Below are 19,413 nucleotides of genomic sequence, written 5' to 3'. Positions count from 1 at the left end.
GAGGGGGGAAGAGGGTGTGCCAGGCTGGGGGCGGGGCCGGCCGGAGGAGGAAGGGGGGCGGTGGATTCTCAAAGGCGCCTTGTTTGCTCGTGCCCTCTCCGCGCCAGCGGGCGGCGGCGCCTCGGCTCGCTGCGGCCTTCCCTCCGGCCGCGCTGCGGGCTCCGGGCAGACCCGGCGCGGTGCCCGCTCGTGGAGGCGCACTGGGCGCCGAGCGCTGCGGGCTTCTCAGGCGTTGCCCGCCCGGAGGCGGCACACGTCCCTGAGTGACCCCATTTCCCTGGACCCTTCCAACCAGAGTCGACTGCTCGCTCATCTTACACTGCTCCCCCTCTACCTGGGCTCTGGGACTCCCTTACCGCGTCCCTCATTTGCATCTCCTTGGACTTGACTGTCCTGTGTTTGTCGGTGGGTCCCAGTCTCTGGCCTCTTGCTCCCCGTAGAACACCTTCCCCCACATCCCCCGCCCCAGTTCGTCGCTATCTATAGCCTTGTCTATAAATACCCCCGCCCCGGCCTGGCTCTGTAATTACACGGGGCGGGGTGAGGGAAGTAATTATGGAGACCTGATTATGGGTGGGGTGGGGACTGAGACCCCCCAGGCCCGCCTCTCCCCCTCCCACTGTGCCCTAAATCCCGCCCAGGCCTCTGCTGAAAGGGGGCTCTGGGCCCCCAAGAGGAAGGGAATGGGAGGGGGTGTGTGTGACTGGACGTTTGGGTCCTAGAAAAGGAAGAGGCTAGGGAAGATATTGGGGTTCCCGAAAAGAGAATCTTAGGGTACAGGCCGTTGAGACCTACAAGGAGCAGGAGAGAGCGAGCGATAGAGGGAGGGTTCCCGCCTCCCTCCCCAGGTGGAGACTGAGGGTGGGGTTTCCCTTCGGTGGTTGTGGGCGGGCGGCTGGAGGCGGGGGCCGGGCCGGGGGCGGGAGCGAGGTGGGGGCTTTGGGCGCCAGGGTGGCCGGGGACACACAGAAGCGGCAGCCACCGAGGAGGGAGCAGTGCCGGGAGCCCCGACGGCGCCTTGCTGCATGGAGCTGGGCCGCTGACAGCTGTCGCTAACCGCAGCCTCTGACCTCCCTGGGACCCCGGCGTCTGAGGCTCATAGTCTGCTCCCTGTCTTCTGTGAGCCTCAGGGCATCCAGCGTCTCAGGCCGACCTGGGTCCCTGGGACCCGGCGTTCCGGCTTCTCAGCCATGGAGCGGTGCAGCCGCTGCCATCACCTCCTCCTCCTCCTACCTCTGGTGCTGGGGCTGAGCGCGGCCCCAGGCTGGGCAGGTAAGAGGAGTCCTGATGCCTGGGTCCTCGGAGTCAGGCTGGAGCTCTGAGTGTCTCTGGGAAGGGGACAGCTGATGCCTGGGGCAGCAGCTTCTGAGTCTAACAAGGAGATTTGGGGCTTCGAGGGTCCAGGCTGGAGGGCAGGACACCTGTGTTCCTTGGCATCAGGGTAGGGATCTCTTTGTCCTTGAAGTGACTGGGGGAGGGCAGATAAGGCTGAAAGGTGGAGGACCACTTTAGAGACCCTCAATGGGGATGGATGCTTGTCCTTGGGAAGAACTGAAGATGGCCAGGGCCAGCCCGGTCCAGTCATTGCTGGTTGTGGGGATGGTAGATGCCAATGTTGATGGGTGAGGCATGTGTGTCTTCTAGCCTTTCTGTCGGTATCTCTGGGGTAAGGGTGAGCACCTGTGATTCAGAGCAGAGCCCAGTAAGCCTAGAAAGAAAGGATGCCTTGACTACTTGTCTCATTGGCCTCCTGGACAGGGTCCCCCTCCCCCTCCCTGTGCCCTGGATGCTGCCACGCAGCTGGCTCTGGGGAGCACTGGGGCTGGCTGCCAACAGGACGGCCCGCTGGACAGGCCAGGATCAGGTGTCTGAGGCCAGAGCCAACTCTTTGCATTCCTGCCTAGCCCCTCCTCCCTCTGAGCAGCCAGGCTCCCCTGGGACCCTGGTGTCCACAACCCTGATCTTTCCCTTCTTTTTCCCAGGACCCAGAATTCCTGGCTTCTAGGAAAAGGGATTTGATGTCAGGGAGGAGGGGGCTGTGAGCACCAAGCCCTCAGCAGGCTGGAAAAAGCCTACCATTTCTGGAGACACTGAGGGCTGATTTGTATTTAACTTGACTATTCAATTCTTCTCTGCTTTAGAGAGAAAATGGTCAGAATGGCAGCATAAAAAATTTAGATTAGATTACAGAAGGAAGAACTTCCAAGATGTGAGGACAGTGAGGTCCAGGGCCAGGAAATTGAGGCGTATGGTGCCTGTAGACTCTAGGAGTCTTTCTTAGGGGGAAGAGGGATCCTCTGGCGTGGAGGCAGGGGAATGGCTAAATGACTGTTTCTTATTTCAGGGGCTGAGTGGGTAGAGATGGGACTTTAGGGAAATGAGTTACTGTAGAATTCCTAAGGTTAGAGAATAAGACATTTGGGGGGCCAGAGGTAGAGTGGTGGAGGGTGATGGGGCTACTAGTGGAGAGCCTGTGAGGCAGGTGAGGCTAGAGACAGTGGGGCAAGTATGTGGCCTGGTGTGGGAAGATGGTGGGCGGACATGTGGGTAGGTCGTCCATATGATCGAATTGTACTCCCTTGGGATTTGGTGGAGGGTGGGGGCCTCCGAGGTCTCCTTGGCCTGGGGTCTCTGTGAGTCTGTGTGTCTCTGTCTCACTCACCCTTCGTCTCTCAAAGCGGCCCTTGTGTGTTGGTGTTTGCGGAGCTGCCACACGCGCGGGGGCCAGGCTTAGGCGGGGGTTGGGGGGGAAGGCCGTGGTTTCCCGGCTCCTGGACTCAAAGGGCCTTTTCTCTGCCTGCCTGCCCCACCTCACCCACCCCACCCAGCTCCACTCTCCTGATTGCTGTGGCCTCTGCCCTGCCCCACACTTCTATGAAAGTTTTGCTGGAACTGTCTTTGGGATTTTTCCAATCTGGAGCTGATGGTGTGAAGAGTATGTATACAGGGGAGCAAGTGAGGGCGAGGTGATCTTTTGTTTTCCAGGGAGTTTGAGCCCTAGGAAGCTGAGTTCTAGGTAGACAGGGCTGGTGGGCTGGGTCTTGAATCTTTGGGTCCCAGGTGATGGGGTTGGTGGGGGTGGTGAGACAGGATTGAGGTTCCAGGTGTGGGGAGCTTGCCTGGGTTCTGGGCAAGCACTCTGATGGGATCCACAGATGTGTGGCTCGGGGCCCTGGACCTGTTCCGGCTCTGCGTGGCAGCTTCAGCCCCCGCCCCCCATTCCTCCACCCCTCCCCAACTCATCTCCTAAACCAGGAGGCACAGACTCCTGGGAGAGCTTTCTTGTATCTTTTTCCTCAGCATGGTCAGGGTTGTTCCCACCCCATCCCCCAAACCTGGGATCTGTAGCTGCTTAAAGCCCCTCTCATAGAGCTGCCTCTCTGATCTCTTCCTCTTGGCCCCCCTGCACCTCCTGTGCCCAGGATGATCGATTGCCCAGATGTTGTTTGTGCTGGAGACGGGACAGATGCCAGAGACCCAGAGAGTGAGAGATATGGAAAGAGAGTGAGAGCAAGGGAGAGAAAAAGATGGACAGAATGTGAGAGAAATGGAGGAAGACAGAAGAGACAGAGACAGAAAGACCAACATAAAGAGACAGAGAGAGTAAGAGAGTGAGAGAGACAGGAGACAGATGAAGAGTTGAGAGATATTCAGAGAGCACAGAGAGAGACAGATTCATAAGCTAAAAGACAAAGGGAGAGCGTAAGACAGGCAGATGCTAGGAGAGAGAGGGGCAGGAGTGTCATGGGGTTGAATGCCAGCGGATGCTGCCCTGCCTCCAGGTACCTTTGCGTTTCCCATCCATTCAGGCACTGTTCAGAAGCAAGTGAGGGTGAGGTGACCTTTCCCTTGCAGGGAGTTTGAGCCCTGGAAAGCTGAGTTCTAGATCCCAAATGTCCCCTATTTATGGCCTCCTGAGGGCATGTCCCTTCTCCTGATAGTCATGGACTCCCCCAGGTGCACCCCCTGTGGATGTGCTCCGGGCCCTGAGGTTCCCCTCCCTCCCTGATGGTGTCCGGAGAGCGAAAGGCATCTGTCCAGCTGATGTGGCCTACCGAGTGGCACGACCTGCCCAGCTCAGTGCACCCACTCGCCAGCTTTTCCCAGGTATGGGTGACATGGTGGAGTAGGGAGGCCTGGGGGAGGTAATGGGATGGGGCCTAGGATCAGACACCAGGAGGAAAGGGGTTGTGGCAGCTCCCTTTGCCTCTCACTCTGTGTGTATGTCTCTCGGATACTAGGAGGATTTCCCAAAGATTTCTCTCTGCTGACTGTTGTCCGGACCCGCCCTGGTCTCCAAGCTCCCCTCCTGACTCTCTACAGTGCCCAGGGTGTCCGACAGCTGGGCCTGGAGCTGGGCCGACCTGTCCGCTTCCTGTATGAAGACCAGACTGGGCGGCCTCAACCTCCCTCTCAGCCAGTCTTCCGAGGCCTCAGCCTAGCAGATGGCAAGTAAGTTTGTTTGCTCCTCTGGTCTGCCTGGCCCACACTTTCAGGAGGAAGTGCCCCCGAGCCCCTACACTCTAAACTGTGAAACCCTTCAGACCTTTGGGCCACACCACACCTACCCACTGCCCAAACTTCAGTCACTTCTAGTCCAGAGTTTGGGCTTTAGAGTGTACAGCCTTCTCTGCATGTTGAACTAGCCTGTACCTTGGGCAAGTTACTTAAAGTTTTTGAGCCTTGGCCGGGCGCCGTGGCTCACGCCTGTAATCCCAGCACTTTGGGAGGCCGAGGCGGGCGGATCACGAGGTCAGGAGATCGAGACCATCCTGGCTAACACAGTGAAACCCCGTCTCTACTAAAAATACAAAAAAATTAGCCGGGCGAGGTGGCAGGCGCCTGTAGTCCCAGCTACAAGGGAGGCTGAGGCAGGAGAATGGCGTGAACCCCGGGGGGCGGAGCCTGCAGTGAGCCGAGATCGCGCCACTGCACTCCAGCCTGGGTGAAAGAGCGAGACTCCGTCTCCAAAAAAAAAAAAAAAAAAAAAAAAAGTTTTTGAGCCTCAGTTTCTACATCTGTAAAATGGACATTAAATAGAATTGGCACAAATAAGAAAGTGACGGCATGGTGCCTGGTGCATTGTAAACACTTGATAAATGGTAGCCATTGTTATTACTGCTCTTATCACCATTGGCTTCAACTCTTATCACTGCTCTCCAGCCGTGTTGACTCCCCCACTTCAGTCAGCCAAGAGTTCACTTGAACCTCTCCTACCATGTCCAGGTGGCACCATGTGGCTGTGGCTGTGAAGGGCCAGTCTGTCACCCTCATTGTTGACTGCAAGAAGCGAGTCACCCGGCCTCTCCCCCGAAGTGCTCGTCCAGTATTGGACACCCATGGAGTGATCATCTTTGGTGCCCGTATTCTGGATGAAGAAGTCTTTGAGGTAACCAGAGCAATCAGAGGCAGGATTGACTTCTGGTCCCCTATCTTGTGCCCACTCCCCTTCTGGCCCCAGCATGTCATCTTCCTATTCCCTAGGCCTTCATTTTTTTTTCTTATGAATTTTCATTTCTATTTTCTATCTTCAGGGCTACTGTTCTCTTCAGGAGAACTAGATGCCTACCTATATGGCAGGACTGTCCACAGCCACTTACTTTGTCCTTCAGTCTTCATCAGTTCCCTCATCCATCCATCCTTTCAACCCCTCTCTCTCCTCACCCACCCATCAATTCACTCACTCCTCAGCCAACCTGTGCACACATCCACCACCCACTCCCCCATCTATTTACTCATCTGTGCATCACACACCCACCTACTCATGCATGAAGGCTTATATCCACCCACCTGTCCATCCTCCCCCTGCTTAACCACTCTCCCCTTCAAACCACCTATCTATGCTTCCACCCATCTATCCTCTTCAACTCCTTCATCCAGCTATTCACTCACCCACCCACCCTCCCCATCTACCCATGCACACAAGGATGCATGCATCCATTCGGCCACCATCTATCCATTATAACTTCCACCAACTCAACTACTCCCTCCTTCAATATACTCATGCACCCATCTCCTTACCCACTTACTTCCCATCTGACCATTCATTCACCCACATAAGTTCACCCATCTACCTATTCACCCATTTGCTTCCATCTACTCTGTAACCCCTGTTCATCTGCCCACCAGTCCACCCTCCCATACATACATATATTCATTCACTATTTATTAATGCTCCCATTCATTAATGCATGTAAGCCCCCGGCCACCCATCCACTCATCTATCCATTCATCCATCCCTCCATTCACCCTCCAAGCCAGTCAACATTTTCTGAATACCTGCTGGACAAGGAAAACAAAGAAGAATATAAAGTCTCTATCACCCCCAATAGCTCCCAGGTGGGCTCTGGAAATGAGACAACATCCCTAAATTACGGTGCAATGGAGAGTATACTAAGCACTATGTGTGGGCAAAAGTAAATGCCATTGGAACTCAGGAATGGATTCTCCCCACTCCATTTCTAGAGGTCCAGAGAATTCTCATCATCACTGCCATTGGAAGGCCAAGGCATCTAAAGCTGAGCCCTGTCTCTGGAAGCCACTGTGGAAAGGCTCATGCATTGCCACAAAGTGCAGAGGGGAGGCAAAGAATTCTGGAAGGCCTGGGATCTGGTCCTGATTCTGCCACTCTGGGTGACCTTGGGGCAGTCATTGCCTTTTTGGGCTTTTCTGAATGGAACGTGTCTGAAAAATGGGTAGAAAGAAATATCCTTGTTCTGCCAACTTTCCTGGTTGTTATGAAGGTCCTATGAGATCCCTTGAAAACTGAAAAGGGCTATGCATATGGAGGACTGACAGTGACCTTCTCCCATCATAGGGTTTTACCTAGGATTGGCCTCCTACTCTTTCTCCCGGGTGATACCCTCTGTCTCTCTCTGAATCTCTCTGCTCCATCTCTCTCATGTCTTTGCAGGGTGATGTCCAGGAGCTGGCCATTGTCCCAGGGGTCCAGGCAGCCTATGAATTGTGTGAACAGAAGGAGCTGGAATGCGAGAGGAGCCAGAGGGAAAGACCCCAAAACCAACAGCCTCACAGAGCCCAGAGATCTCCAGAGCAGCAACCGTCAAGACTTCATAGGCCACAGAATCAGGAACCCCAGAGCCAGGTGAGGGAGCTGGGAGAACCCCCAAGTGCAGCACACCCCAGAGAGGAAAGACACCCAGGCATCTCTCCTCCTTAGTTGTCCTCCCCACCCTCATCTCCCTATTCCCATCACCCCCTCCTCCTAGTCCTCATTCATCAGCCTTTTTATTTTCATCTAAAAATAAAAAGAGTTGTTATGAAGAATTCGTGGCTGGGAGCTGTGTTCCCTGCTCTGCGTCTCCTCTTCCAGTCTTCCTGGAACTGTGTCCCTGGGTTTTCCCTTCCTTCCTTGAATTAAGAGATTGGGAGACAGTGGGGGAGGAGTGAGAGCTGGGGAGGCAGGTAGGAGAGGGGACTGAAGCCAGGAGAAAGCAGTCGGGATGGTGAGACCAAGGAGGAGGAATGGGAAGGAGTGGGGATGGAGGGAATATCAAAGGAGGGGTGGGTCTGCAGAAGTGTGGGGGTGGGGAGCCCAGTCTTTGGCCCCCACCTACCTGGAGGGGCAGGAAAAGGGGAGGTAGTGGGGGGAAGGGAAGGGAAGGGAGCCTGGGTTGGGTGGGGTCTGGACAGTTGGAATACAGATAGGCTCTGGGGTCAGTGGTCTAAAGATCAGAGGGTCAATCTCTTAATCATGTCTGCTTCTGCCCCACATGTGGAACCCCTTTCCTCTGTTCCACCTCTCCCCACCTCCCTCCTGACCCTCAACCTCTCCTTGCATCTTCAACTCTCTGTTTCCGAACTCCACACCTCCCCTGTTTCCCAACTCCCACACCACCTTTATATCTCCCTCTCCCGCCCTTCACCCCACACCTTCCAATTACCCATCCCCTTCCTTCTATGCCCACCCCCCAATCCCAGCCCACTGAGTCTCTCTACTATGACTACGAGCCCCCCTATTATGATGTGATGACTACGGGGACAACCCCTGATTATCAGGTAAACTCAAGGGACCCCTTCATTTCTTCCCTTTCTCCCAGCACCCTCAGCAATCATCTCCTAGGACACCTTCCTCCCCTCCCCATGCTGTGGGGAGAGGCACAGTGTATTTAGATTATGGGGATTTACTTATTCCCTGCCCCCTCCCTGTCTCTCTGCTGCAGCGCCCTGGGAGCCCCCACCACAGGCCTCCCCCTTCCCCTAGGGGGCATCAGACCCCTCCCCGAAAGCCTACCCCACCTGCCAAGAGGTCAGCGGCCCGGCAGGCATCCCCCTCACCAGGCCGGAGGCCCTCTCCAACTGCAGGCTTTGGCCCAGCATGGGACCAGCCTCCCCTTTCCCGACGCCCAGCTCGGAGGGCAGCTTCCCCCACTGCCTGGCCCACCCCCAGGACCAGAGGCAGCAGTTACCGGCAGGTAGAGCTGGGGCATCCAGATCTCTGCCCCCAAACCTCTATGACCTTGGAGGTTCACTCTCCCCAAACTATCCCCCTCCAAAGGGGCTGCAAGATCTGAGATTTCCCCCATCCCCCAGCACAGACAGACCCTGCCCTCGGGGGACAGGTGCTGCTTTGCCTCCCTTCCGCTAACCTTTCTCCTTCCTTCCCACCCTGTGCTACTCTTCTCCTTCTCTCCTTGGGGTCAGGACCCCACCCCAGGTGAAGAGGAAGAAATCCTGGAGTCGAGCCTCTTGCCACCCCTCGAGGAGGTAACTCTATGCCCCACCCTCACCCCAGCGGGGGGCAATGGGCACCTGTGACTCACTCCCCTCAGCCCATGACGTCTTGATGGACCAGCCCTTCCTCTGGCCGGAGGGTTCTTCCTCATTTCCATCGATGGCCTCTGTCTTTGGGTCACTCTAGAACTATGGACCTGCTTGACTGTTTAAGTCCAGCCAGTTCCCTTCAGTATCCAGGCCTCCTTCCATGATACTTTGATTCCTGAGTGACTTCGTTTCCATGTTGGTGTCTAATGGTCTTACTTTCTATGTCCTATTTCTGTTCCCAGGAGCCACTTTCTGTCCAATGTTGTCACCTTTTGTCTTCTCTATCTCTTTGGTCATTCCTAGACTCCTTTGTCATTGTGTCCATGGACTGTCCACTCTGCATCCAGCCCTCCGGCCACCCTTCATTTTATCCACCACTTCTTCCCACTGGACCCACTTTCTGGACATCTCTCCCCATTTTTGGCCTTTGATGGCCCTTCCATTTATATAAAACCACTCCCATGGCTCTTCTTGGGAGAAAAACTCCAGTTCTGATTAACCTCAGAATCCTTTGGGCTAGAAGTTGTCACACCCTGGGGTCCAGGGTAAGCCTCCTCTCAGCCCTAACATCCCCATCTACCCCTCTCCCTCCCCATCCCTGGGAAGGAGCAGACAGATCTCCAGGTCCCCCCCACAGCTGACAGGTTCCAGGCAGAGGAATATGGGGAGGGTGGCACAGACCCCCCTGAAGGGCCCTACGATTACACCTATGGCTATGGGGATGATTATCGTGAGGAGACAGAGCTTGGCCCTGCCCTCTCTGCGGAGACAGCCCACTCAGGAGCCGTAAGTGAAAGGAGCTTCTCTTTCATTCTTGACCACCAGTGGGAGCTACAAGAATTGCTTCTTGTTGGTTTTGATCCTTGGCTGTTGGCTGTGAGCTACTTCCCATCTGTGACTTGTCATTTTCTGTTCACATATGATGTATATGTTGCTTGAAAAGATTACTACCTGCCTTCCCTTGCCAAATGTCTTACCTTGTGACTCTTGTGGATACTTCTGCTCAGGGCAATTGGGAATTAAAAAAAAAAATTATGTAACCACTTCCTGTCTTTCTTGATCACTTCCTGTCTAACTGAAGCTGGATCTCATAAAGCTTTTGGTCAATAAACTACTACCTTGTGTCCATTTTCAGTGTTTCTCTATCATTTCTTTTTGGTGAAACAATTTTTTGTTCATGTTTCTACCAAACGATCTAACTTCCTATGTCACCTTTTTTTTAACCTACAGGCCACTTATTATCTGTCCCTTCCTGCCTTCTCTAGCTGTGGCATCCATCTTGGTAACTGTGTCAGGTTGGACTGCAAGGGAATTATTTCTGTTCTGGCTCTAGTTTTTCATACTATCTTGTGACAATTTCCTTTGACAATAAGCTGCTTCCTGTATGTCTCAGGTCATTTAAATCATAAAGTTTCCATTGTGGGGCTTGATATTTCTCATGGCTACTTCCTGTGTGTCCTAGCCTTGATGTTTGTGTTTTCTGGAAGAATTACCCTTCACTGTCGTGATTCCCTTTGCAGGAGTCACATTCTACCTGTTTTGTGCCTTTCTTTTCTCTCTGGGTCACGGTAGCCATGTTGTTGAAGGCTCACCTCCTGGATCCTCTTTCCTTCGCTGTTTCCTGTCTGTTCAGCCACTTCCTGTTTGTCCAGTTTGTTTTCTAGCCATGTTGGCCATGTTTAATTTTCCTCGGCCCTGGCATCATTCTTGCTTCCAAGTGTTTGTCATTTTGTTCTGTGTCCCTTAGTTGTTCTCATATCTTCCAGTATTCCCTGTCAGTGGGACTGCTTCCTGTCTACTCTGCTCCATCTTCTGCCTGCCTTGCATTTCTGGCTGCCTCCTCTACCCTGCTGTGGCATCCCATACCTCCCCTCTCTTGCCTCCCTTGAGCTTCTACTGCCTTTCCTTTATGCTGCTCTCTGGGTATTTGGGGTCGATATGGGATTTCAGAGAGTTTTGAAACTGATCATTGCTGTTTGGTCAGAATGAAGGTGGAGAAGGACATTCTGAAGATCTTTGTTGGGGGGAGTTGGGGTGGTGGTGAATGTCTCCCATTCTCCATGTTCTTATTTTGTTTCTAGCCCTAGAGTTGGGAACAGGTATCTGAGTGGAGGTGTGCAAGGGAGGGAACTGATGGGCTTGGAATGTACTTGAGGGCCAGAGGAAGGGCAATGCATTCAGTGGGGACTGCTCTCCAATTTTTTTTTTTTTTGAGGCAGGGTCTCACTCTGTCACCCAGGTTGGAGTGCAGTGGCAGGATCTTGGCTCACTGCAACCTCTGCCTCCCGGGTTCAAGCGATCCTCCTGCCTCAGCCTCCCGAGTAGCTGGGGTTACAGGCATGTGCCACTGTGCCTGGCTAGTTTTTGTATTTTCAGTAGAGACGGGGTTTCACGTGTTGGCCAGGCTGGTCTCAAACTACTGAACTCAAATTATCTGCCTGTTTCGGCCCCGCAAAGTGCTGGGATTACAGGCATGCGCCACCGTGCCTGGCCTCCAAATTTACTTAGAGTATGGATGCTTAACCTTTGGGGCATATTTAAACTTGTGAACCCTTTGAAATCCTAAATAAAATCCTGTGCATAATAGCATATACTTTTTCATTTCTGGAGAAAGACTCACAGCTTTCATCAGATTCTTTTTTTTCTTTGAGGTGGAGTTTTGCTCTTGTTGCCTAGGCTGGAGTACAATGGCACGATCTTGGTTCACTTCAACCTCCACCTCCTAGGTTCAAGCGATTCTCCTGCCTCAGCCTCCCAAGTAGCTGGGATTACAGGCATGTGCCACCACGCCTGGCTAATTTTGTATTTTTATTAGAGACGGGGTTTCACCATGTTGGTCAGGCTGGTCTCAAACTCCTGACCTCAGGTGATCTGCCTGCCTCCGCCTCCCAAAGTGCTGGGATTATGGACGTAAACCACCTCCCCCAGTCTAGCTTTTGTCAGGTTCTCACGGGGGTCCATGCCCTCCTCTTACCCCAAATAAAAATCTACCCACAATCTTAGAGAGATTCTTTTATGATGTATTGGGGTAAATCTGTGGAAGGTTTCTTAAGGTTCTAGGGAGGGAATTTGGGAGATGGGATAGGGTCCTCTAGAGGAGGGTTTGGGAAGGTGGGTGGTTTAAAATCCCTGAAAAGGGCCAGGTGTGGTGGCTCACGCCTGTAATTCCAGCACTTTGGGAGGCCAAGGCAGGTGGATCTCCTGAGGTCAGGAGTTTGAGACCAGCCTGGCCAACATGGTGAAACCCCATCTCTAATAAAAATACAAAAATTAGCCGGGCATGGTGGTGCACATCTGTAATCCCAGTGTAATCCCAGCTACTTCGGAGGCTGAGGCAGGAGAATCGCTTGAACCCGGAAGGCAGAGGTTGTAGTGAGCCGAGATTGCGCCACTGTATTTCAGCCTGGGTGACAGAGCAAGACTTCATCTCAGAAAAAAAGAAAAACAAACAAACAAAAACACTGGAAGGTTCTGGGGATCTTCCTGAAAGAGGCTCTCAGGGAGATGGAGAGGTTGTGTTTGCTGAGGTTGGGGTGGGAACTGGGAGGGGGCAGGGAACCCTGAGGTCTCCTTGGCAGGCTTGAAAGGTTTGTGAGAGGGAGTTTTAGGGGAGGGCTGTAGGGCTTTGAGGTAGGGCTGAAGTGGTCTCGAGAGGATCTAAGAATCAAGGTTGGAGTTGAGATGGGGACAGGCCTAGTGTCCTTGCTGCTCATGGGCCCCACTGGGGGTTACATGTGTGTCTCCCTCAGGCTGCCCATGGACCCCGAGGGCTGAAGGGAGAGAAAGGAGAGCCTGCGGTGTTGGAACCTGTAAGTTATGCTGGTCACAGGGCTGAGGCAGTGGAAATAAGAGAAGCAAGTGGGGTTGAGTGTGCTGGTCCTGTTGCCTCTGATTTTTAACCTTTGACTCCACAGGGTATGCTCGTGGAGGGGCCCCCTGGCCCAGAAGGCCCTGCAGTAAGTCTAGCAGTGGCCTGGTGGCCATTCTTTTCTTAGAAACCCCTTCTATGTGCTCATCTGAGCCTTCCCCACATATGCCCAGGCCTCCTCCTCAGAACTCGGGAGCATCCCTCCACGCTTCCCAGATTCCCAGATCTCTTCTGCACAGACCACTCCTCAGCCACAGGCTGAGTGTCCACACCTGTCTGAATGCCCCCACCTGACCCCTACTCTTTTGTTCCTCAGGGATTGATTGGTCCCCCTGGCATCCAGGGGAACCCAGGCCCAGTTGGAGACCCTGGAGAGAGGGTAAGGGGGTGTCCTCTATGTGAGGGGGGAGCTTCAGGGGAGCTAGTGCTATCCAAGGGGGGGCTGCCATGCCCAGTAATTTCTTGTTAGGTGGCTTGTTAATGAATGAGGGGATGGTCGTGCTTCCCAGCAACCAGAAAGTAGGGCAGACTCTGGCTGGGGAGGGTACTGATCTGGTTTCTCACCCTCAATTTTCCCCATGGGGGTGGGAGACTCAGGAAAGAGCTAGAGGAGTCTACACTTATTCTGTTGAAGAGGATATTTCAAAATCATGCTAAGATCTTGATGTCCCTTATCTTTCACTCCATCTTTTGCATTCTCTTCCCACTCCAGGGCCCCCCTGGCCGAGCAGGTCTCCCTGGATCAGATGGGGCTCCTGGTCCTCCTGGCACATCTCTCATGCTCCCAGTGAGTTGTCTCTTGGGTTTTGGAACATGCTGATGGGGGAGACAAGGAATTGTGTCATGTTACCAAAAACCAGATGGGCAGAAAAGCTATGGAGGAGTCTCTAAAGATCATCACTCCAAAGGGATTCATCTTTGGGGTTGGGGAGATGGGGCCTCATTAGATGACCTAGAACCAAACACCAGTCTTCTAGGACTGGGCAGAACAGCCTATATTTCAGGGGCTCTAGAACCAAAAGAGAGTCTTTCTGGAGGCAGAGGCTGGACAGTGGAGGAGGAGGGCAGGAGTTGAGTTTCTGGAATCCTCTAAGTGATTATCTGGAAGCCATGGGAAATGCTGGATGGGCAGAACCTGGGGCAAGGGGCAGAAACGCTGGAGAAAGCCTCTGGCTGTGAGGGTCCCATGGCTTTCTTGGAAGGGAACCTGGACCTTCTCTCCTTGCCCTCAGTTCCGGTTTGGCAGTGGTGGGGGTGACAAGGGCCCTGTGGTGGCAGCCCAGGAGGCTCAGGCCCAGGCGATCCTGCAGCAGGCGAGGGTGAGTGGGGCTGCTTGCCTGGAAAGGGAAGGCTCTGGGGAGCACTGGAAGAGTTGGCTGGAGTGAATGTGCGGCAGGGGAGGCCTGGGTTGGTTTGGGGTTAACAGGGAGGTTGGGGAGAATCCTGGGCAGTGGATGAGGATCAGGAGAGGAAGGGTGAATTTGGAGGGTGCTGGGGCTGGGGGTTCCCACTGCCTCTCCCTCAGCTCTGCTGTCCCCCTGCTCCCCTAGCTGGCACTTCGTGGACCCCCTGGCCCCATGGGATACACAGGGCGCCCTGGACCCTTGGTGAGTGAGTAGGGTGCTTGGGTGGAGGATGCTTTGTGTGTGGGGTGTGGATAGTTCTGGAAAGGGGCTTCTTTTGGGGAACACTCTGAGGCCACTGTTGGGTGTATCCTTCATTATGGCTGTCCTCTCTTCTCTCTCCCAGGGCCAACCTGGGAGCCCTGGCCTGAAAGGAGAGTCTGGAGACTTAGGACCTCAGGTGACCACCTTCCTCCACTGCACCCCCATATCTGTTCCCCAGCTCAGTCTCCCTCACTCCCCTCCCTATGCCTCCTAACCCCACCCCATCTCTCCTCTCACCAGGGTCCCAGAGGACCTCAGGGCCTCACAGGCCCTCCTGGCAAGGCTGGGCGAAGGGTGAGTGCCCCAGGAGTGGATGGGTGTTGTGGGGAGACAGGGCCTGCAGTGTGGGGGACTGCACCCCTGCTTGTTCTGACACTTCCCTTGTTCTCCCAGGGCCGGGCAGGTGCTGATGGAGCCCGAGGGATGCCTGGAGAACCTGGAGTGAAGGTAACAGGCTTGGGCCCCTCCCTGAAGCCTGTAGCCTTCAGCCCACGCTGGGCTTAATTATTTCTTGGGGATGACCTAGTTCCCCAGGCTCCCCCAGGATCAGCACCCCCCCCAACTCAGGGTGCAGTAGGGAGGGGTGGGCTTGGACAGGGCCATGTCCTCACTCTGGCTGCCCCTCTTCCTCCTAGGGTGACCGAGGTTTTGATGGACTCCCAGGGCTCCCTGGAGAGAAGGGCCATAGGGTGAGTACATTAGTGGGTGTGTGTTGTAATCGGGGATAGATCTTCTATGGCAGTGAGGATAGGTAGGGAAGGGAGGCTGGAGGCTTGGCAGGAGCTCGGTGAAAGTAATGGATGGGCTAAGTGCAGAGGTTCGGTGTCTGCCTGTGTTGGGGGCTCTGAGGCCCCTCTTATGAGTTCCCCCATTTTGCAGGGTGATACTGGTGCCCAGGGCCTTCCTGGTCCCCCTGGTGAGGATGGAGAGAGGGTAAGTGTAGTGGCAAGTGTAGGGGCTGGGTGCAGGGGAGGTCTAGAAGGCATAGCAGCTTCACCGTATGCTCCTCCTCCAGGGAGATGATGGGGAGATTGGGCCTCGAGGGCTGCCTGGAGAGTCGGTGAGTGTCCAAGGGCTGGTGCTGGGGGAGGGGGCTCTGGGGAAGCCAGGAGGGGGACATGGGCACTAATGGGAAACAGTTTTATCCATTCATGCCGTCTCCTCCCCTCACCCTGAATGCAGGGACCTCGAGGTCTCCTTGGTCCCAAAGGCCCACCTGGTATTCCTGGACCCCCTGTAAGTGACTCCCTGACTTCTGACGAGGTGACCCCTTGACCTCTCCAACTGTCCACCTTTCTAGCTGCCTTCCTGCTCCCTCTCCTCTCTCAGCATGCTTCCCATTCCCTGTGAGCTCCCCCTGCTCTGGCCCCATCCTGCCCTTCCTCAGCCTTCACTCCCCGTGCACAGGGAGGGCCGTGTGGTGTGGTGCCCCGAGGGCTCTGGGCATAGGAAATAAATCCTCAAGAAAAACAAAACCAAAGCCCACAAGCCCACAGATCCACAGTCCCACACCCTGCAGGCCTGGGCCAGCTGTGTTTGCTTGGGTTCGGGATGGACTGGAGGTCTGACTATCCCACCCTGGGAATGGCTGGGCCTCTGAAAACCACAGGTCCCTCCGGGCCACCTTTAGGCTGCTCACACCCATCTTGTGTTTCAGGGCGTCCGAGGCATGGATGGTCCCCAGGGCCCCAAAGGGAGCTTGGTGAGTGATGGATAGGAGATCCCACCCCCATTCTTATCCCGTGAGGTCCCTGCCAGCATCCTGTTGGCCACCTTTTGACCCCTGCCTGCTTCCTGCTCTTGCCCTCTTGGCTATCGCTGCTGGGACTCAGCTCCATGTTCTAAATTTGTTCTATCACCATCTCCTTCTGACTTGTGCCTGGTCACCTGTTTCTAGGGACCCCAGGGAGAGCCAGGGCCTCCTGGACAACAGGGCACCCCTGGGACCCAGGTGAGCGGTGCCCCTACTCCGTTCCCCAATTTTCGTGACTTCCCTTGGGCTTCCACAATGGGTCAGACCGTGGAAGGATACAGGAAATTAAGGGTTTCAGGCCCTTGTTGCTCATGCTCTGAATGGGGAGGCTGGCTAGAAGAGACCCTGGGAGTCCCCTGTGACTTCTCTTTCCCTGTATGTAGGGTCTCCCCGGGCCCCAGGGTGCCATCGGCCCTCATGGAGAGAAGGTAAGTGACTAAGTGATTTGGAGGACAGGGGGTTTAGAGTGGGGATGTAGGGAGAACCCTAAATGTCTGCTGGGATTTTGTCTGTGTCCAGACATGACCCCTCTATTGACCCTGAGCCTCTTTGTCTTCCTGCAGGGTCCTCAAGGGAAGCCAGGGCTCCCCGGCATGCCTGGCTCAGACGGACCCCCGGTGAGTGGGACCCCACTTCCGAACCCAGTTCCCCTTGGCCTTCCACCCCAGTGCATGACCTCAAAGCTCCTTCAGTGACCCTTGCACTGAAAGGTCACTGGTGGTGCTTGTCTGTGGACAGTTGGCTTCACTAGGTCACAGGAAATTTGGGTTGGAAGAAGTGTAGGGAGGGGTGCAGAGAGGGTGACAGGGGCCACCGGTCACATTTTCTATCCCTTACTCCCAGGGTCACCCGGGGAAGGAAGGTCCCCCTGGAACCAAAGGAAACCAGGTGAGATCTTCCATGTCTTTATCCCCTGAGGGAGTCTCCACCCAGACTCTAGAGCCTCAAAGTCCTTGGGATTTCCTTGTCTCGTTATTCATATGGCTCTGCCACATTCTCAATTCCTGTGCCCTGTAACCCTACCCAGACAGCAATGTTGTTACTTCCATTTCTCCCACCCCTGGAGGCCCCCACAGTGACACTCTGAAGCCCCTTTATAAATGCCTCTCTTTTTTCTTCCAGGGTCCCTCTGGACCTCAGGGTCCTCTAGGATACCCAGGACCTCGAGGGGTCAAGGTAACTGACCACCAGGCTGGGAGACAAAGGGCTGTGGTCAGGGGAGCTAAATGGGGTCTTAGGAGCTTGGTCCTTCCAACCCACTTCCATCCCTGATCACTCTACTTCTATCCCCTCTCTAATTCTAGGGTGTGGACGGAATTCGGGGTCTGAAGGGTCATAAGGGTGAGAAGGTGAGCACCATGCCCCCAGCTTCCCAGCACCTCAGTCCTGCCATCTCCTCTCTTCACTGCCTTCCCTCAAGCCTGCCCCGCACTGCCCTCCAGCTCCCGAGCCCCTGCTTCCACCTATGTTCTCGGAATCCCCATTAGAACCCCAGCCCTCTGTCATCTGTGGTGTCCTCTCACCTCTATCTTTCTCAGGGCGAGGATGGCTTTCCTGGGTTCAAAGGTGACATAGGCGTGAAAGGTGACAGGGTGAGTAGAGACCCCACACTGGCCCCAATTCCGTGTCCTACTGAGCCTCCACTCTGGAGACCCCAAGCACCAGTTTATTCTTCCGAGTCTCCAGACTCTGTAGTTCCAGTGCTGTGTTCCCTTGGGAGCCTGACCCCTACAGGTTGATAACCCCATGGTCTGTGTCATGCCTGCCCTCATATCACTACACTATCCCTACCCTGTGGGCTTCCTGTCCTGCAGTGGCTCCTGGGACCCCTCTAGCCCTCCTCAGCCTCACTGATGCCCGTTTCTCCTCTGGGCCCAGACCCCACCTCCAGTCCCCAACACTCACCTGTCCTTCCCTCTCACACAGGGCGAGGTTGGAGTCCCTGGTTCCAGGGGAGAGGATGGGCCTGAGGGGCCAAAGGGACGCACTGGACCAACTGGAGACCCTGGGCCCCCAGGGCTCATGGGCGAGAAGGTGATGGGATGAGGGTTCTGTGCCTGGGTCCTCTGGTGGTATGGGCACTGGGGTCAGGATGGGCACGGGGGGTGCCCGCCGCTGAAGTCAGCCAGTCATTTGAAGACGGCCATGCATCAGTTATACTTCTGTCTGTGTAAATGGCATCTCCCAGCTGCTGATGGGCAGAGGGGATATATAAGAAGTCAGGGAAAAGTCCCTGTCATGAAGAGTTGGATGGAGACGAGGCTTAGAGAGTAGCTGTTGCTTCAAGGCAGAGCGAACATGCATTTGGACTCCAAGCAGCAGGAGTTCTGAGATGAGACAGTCTAATAGCAGTGAGGTCTGTGGTCTCCAGAGCTGACTCTCCCCAGCGCTTGCCCTATGCCAGGTGCTGTGCTGATGCGTCCTATCTATCCTATGAGGTAGGCATGTGACGTACTGTTTTGCTGAAGTTTTACAGAGGCACAGGGATGCTTTTTAATTACATGGCCAGTGAAGGGCAGAGCCAGGGGTTATGCCCAGGCAGTCTGGCTTCAGAATCTCTGCTCCTAAGCCCTGCTCTGCAGCTGCCTGGGCAGGATGAGCCCTGGAGCCTCTGGGGAAGGGGGCATGCACAGGAGTCAGTGTGGTGGGCAAAGGGCCTGCAGGGGGATTGGTCTTGGTGAAGCAGGAGTGGGTGCTGGGGTAGATCCCACCTCCCTCATAGGGTAGATGGAGCTGAGGTTGACAGGTGGGAAGCAGCTAGATCACAGTGACCCTGAAGGACCTGATACCTCTGCAGGCGCAGGGGAGGTGGGATCCCAGCACTAGAATTGGGGAAAATCCACTCACAGGAAGGAAAGACAACACAAGTCAGGCAGCTGTGGGGCAAGCAATGAGGGGCTAGAGGCTGGGGTGTGTGGGGTGTGTTGCTGGGCGGGGGCTGGCCGTTATATGTGAGGGTTGAGGTCTCCAGGGGTGGAGCAGCATCTGGGCCTCCTCTCACTCCTAACTGCTCCCTGTCCCACCACAGGGCAAGCTGGGTGTTCCTGGTCTGCCTGGCTATCCTGGACGTCAGGGACCCAAGGTGATGCCATGCCACATATGTGCCCCTCCTCCTCTTCCCTCCTCCTCTTCCCTTCCCTGATCCCTGATTCCAGAAAGCACAGATGCAGGGCAGTGGGGGACCCCAGAGGGAATTTAGCTGACCCCCATTTTATGGATGACGAAAGAGGCCCAGAGAGCAGCAGGGGTTTGTCCAAGGCCACTTAGTTCTTGGCAGAGCTCAGATCTCCCTGGCCACTGCCTTTGTGGCCTCTCCTGACCCCCTTTACCCCTTCCTGAAC

The 19,413-nt window shown here is 55.0% G+C and overlaps 1 protein-coding gene across 2 annotated transcripts in view; it reads left to right on the top strand.

The window, feature by feature from the left end:
- Positions 1–963: 963 nt before the first annotated feature.
- COL11A2 (collagen type XI alpha 2 chain) overlaps positions 964–19,413 on the top strand; it is a 30,239-nt gene continuing 11,789 nt past the window's right edge. The window contains exons 1-31 of one of the 2 annotated variants that reach the window (XM_032141602.2): positions 964–1,272; positions 3,958–4,107; positions 4,242–4,452; positions 5,227–5,389; positions 6,914–7,105; positions 7,942–8,019; positions 8,665–8,727; positions 9,391–9,570; positions 12,534–12,593; positions 12,699–12,740; positions 12,969–13,031; positions 13,365–13,439; positions 13,885–13,971; positions 14,203–14,259; positions 14,402–14,455; positions 14,560–14,613; positions 14,713–14,766; positions 14,955–15,008; positions 15,199–15,252; positions 15,335–15,379; positions 15,502–15,555; positions 15,977–16,021; positions 16,217–16,270; positions 16,456–16,500; positions 16,636–16,689; positions 16,916–16,960; positions 17,195–17,248; positions 17,377–17,421; positions 17,611–17,664; positions 17,999–18,106; positions 19,101–19,154. In XM_032141602.2, the coding sequence (XP_031997493.1) occupies positions 1,191–1,272; positions 3,958–4,107; positions 4,242–4,452; positions 5,227–5,389; positions 6,914–7,105; positions 7,942–8,019; positions 8,665–8,727; positions 9,391–9,570; positions 12,534–12,593; positions 12,699–12,740; positions 12,969–13,031; positions 13,365–13,439; positions 13,885–13,971; positions 14,203–14,259; positions 14,402–14,455; positions 14,560–14,613; positions 14,713–14,766; positions 14,955–15,008; positions 15,199–15,252; positions 15,335–15,379; positions 15,502–15,555; positions 15,977–16,021; positions 16,217–16,270; positions 16,456–16,500; positions 16,636–16,689; positions 16,916–16,960; positions 17,195–17,248; positions 17,377–17,421; positions 17,611–17,664; positions 17,999–18,106; positions 19,101–19,154 (2,430 nt within the window). In that variant the 5' untranslated portion in view covers positions 964–1,190. The remainder of the gene's footprint in view (positions 1,273–3,957; positions 4,108–4,241; positions 4,453–5,226; positions 5,390–6,913; positions 7,106–7,941; positions 8,020–8,664; positions 8,728–9,390; positions 9,571–12,533; positions 12,594–12,698; positions 12,741–12,968; positions 13,032–13,364; positions 13,440–13,884; positions 13,972–14,202; positions 14,260–14,401; positions 14,456–14,559; positions 14,614–14,712; positions 14,767–14,954; positions 15,009–15,198; positions 15,253–15,334; positions 15,380–15,501; positions 15,556–15,976; positions 16,022–16,216; positions 16,271–16,455; positions 16,501–16,635; positions 16,690–16,915; positions 16,961–17,194; positions 17,249–17,376; positions 17,422–17,610; positions 17,665–17,998; positions 18,107–19,100; positions 19,155–19,413) is intronic. The other variant, XM_032141603.2, reaches the window with a different exon arrangement.

Source organism: Hylobates moloch, unplaced genomic scaffold, assembly GCF_009828535.3.
Source record: "Hylobates moloch isolate HMO894 unplaced genomic scaffold, HMol_V3 SCAFFOLD_20, whole genome shotgun sequence".
NCBI classification, from domain to species: Eukaryota; Metazoa; Chordata; class Mammalia; order Primates; family Hylobatidae; genus Hylobates; species Hylobates moloch.
Note: the sequence above shows the minus strand (reverse complement) of the source record. Positions and strands in the feature narration are given on the sequence as shown.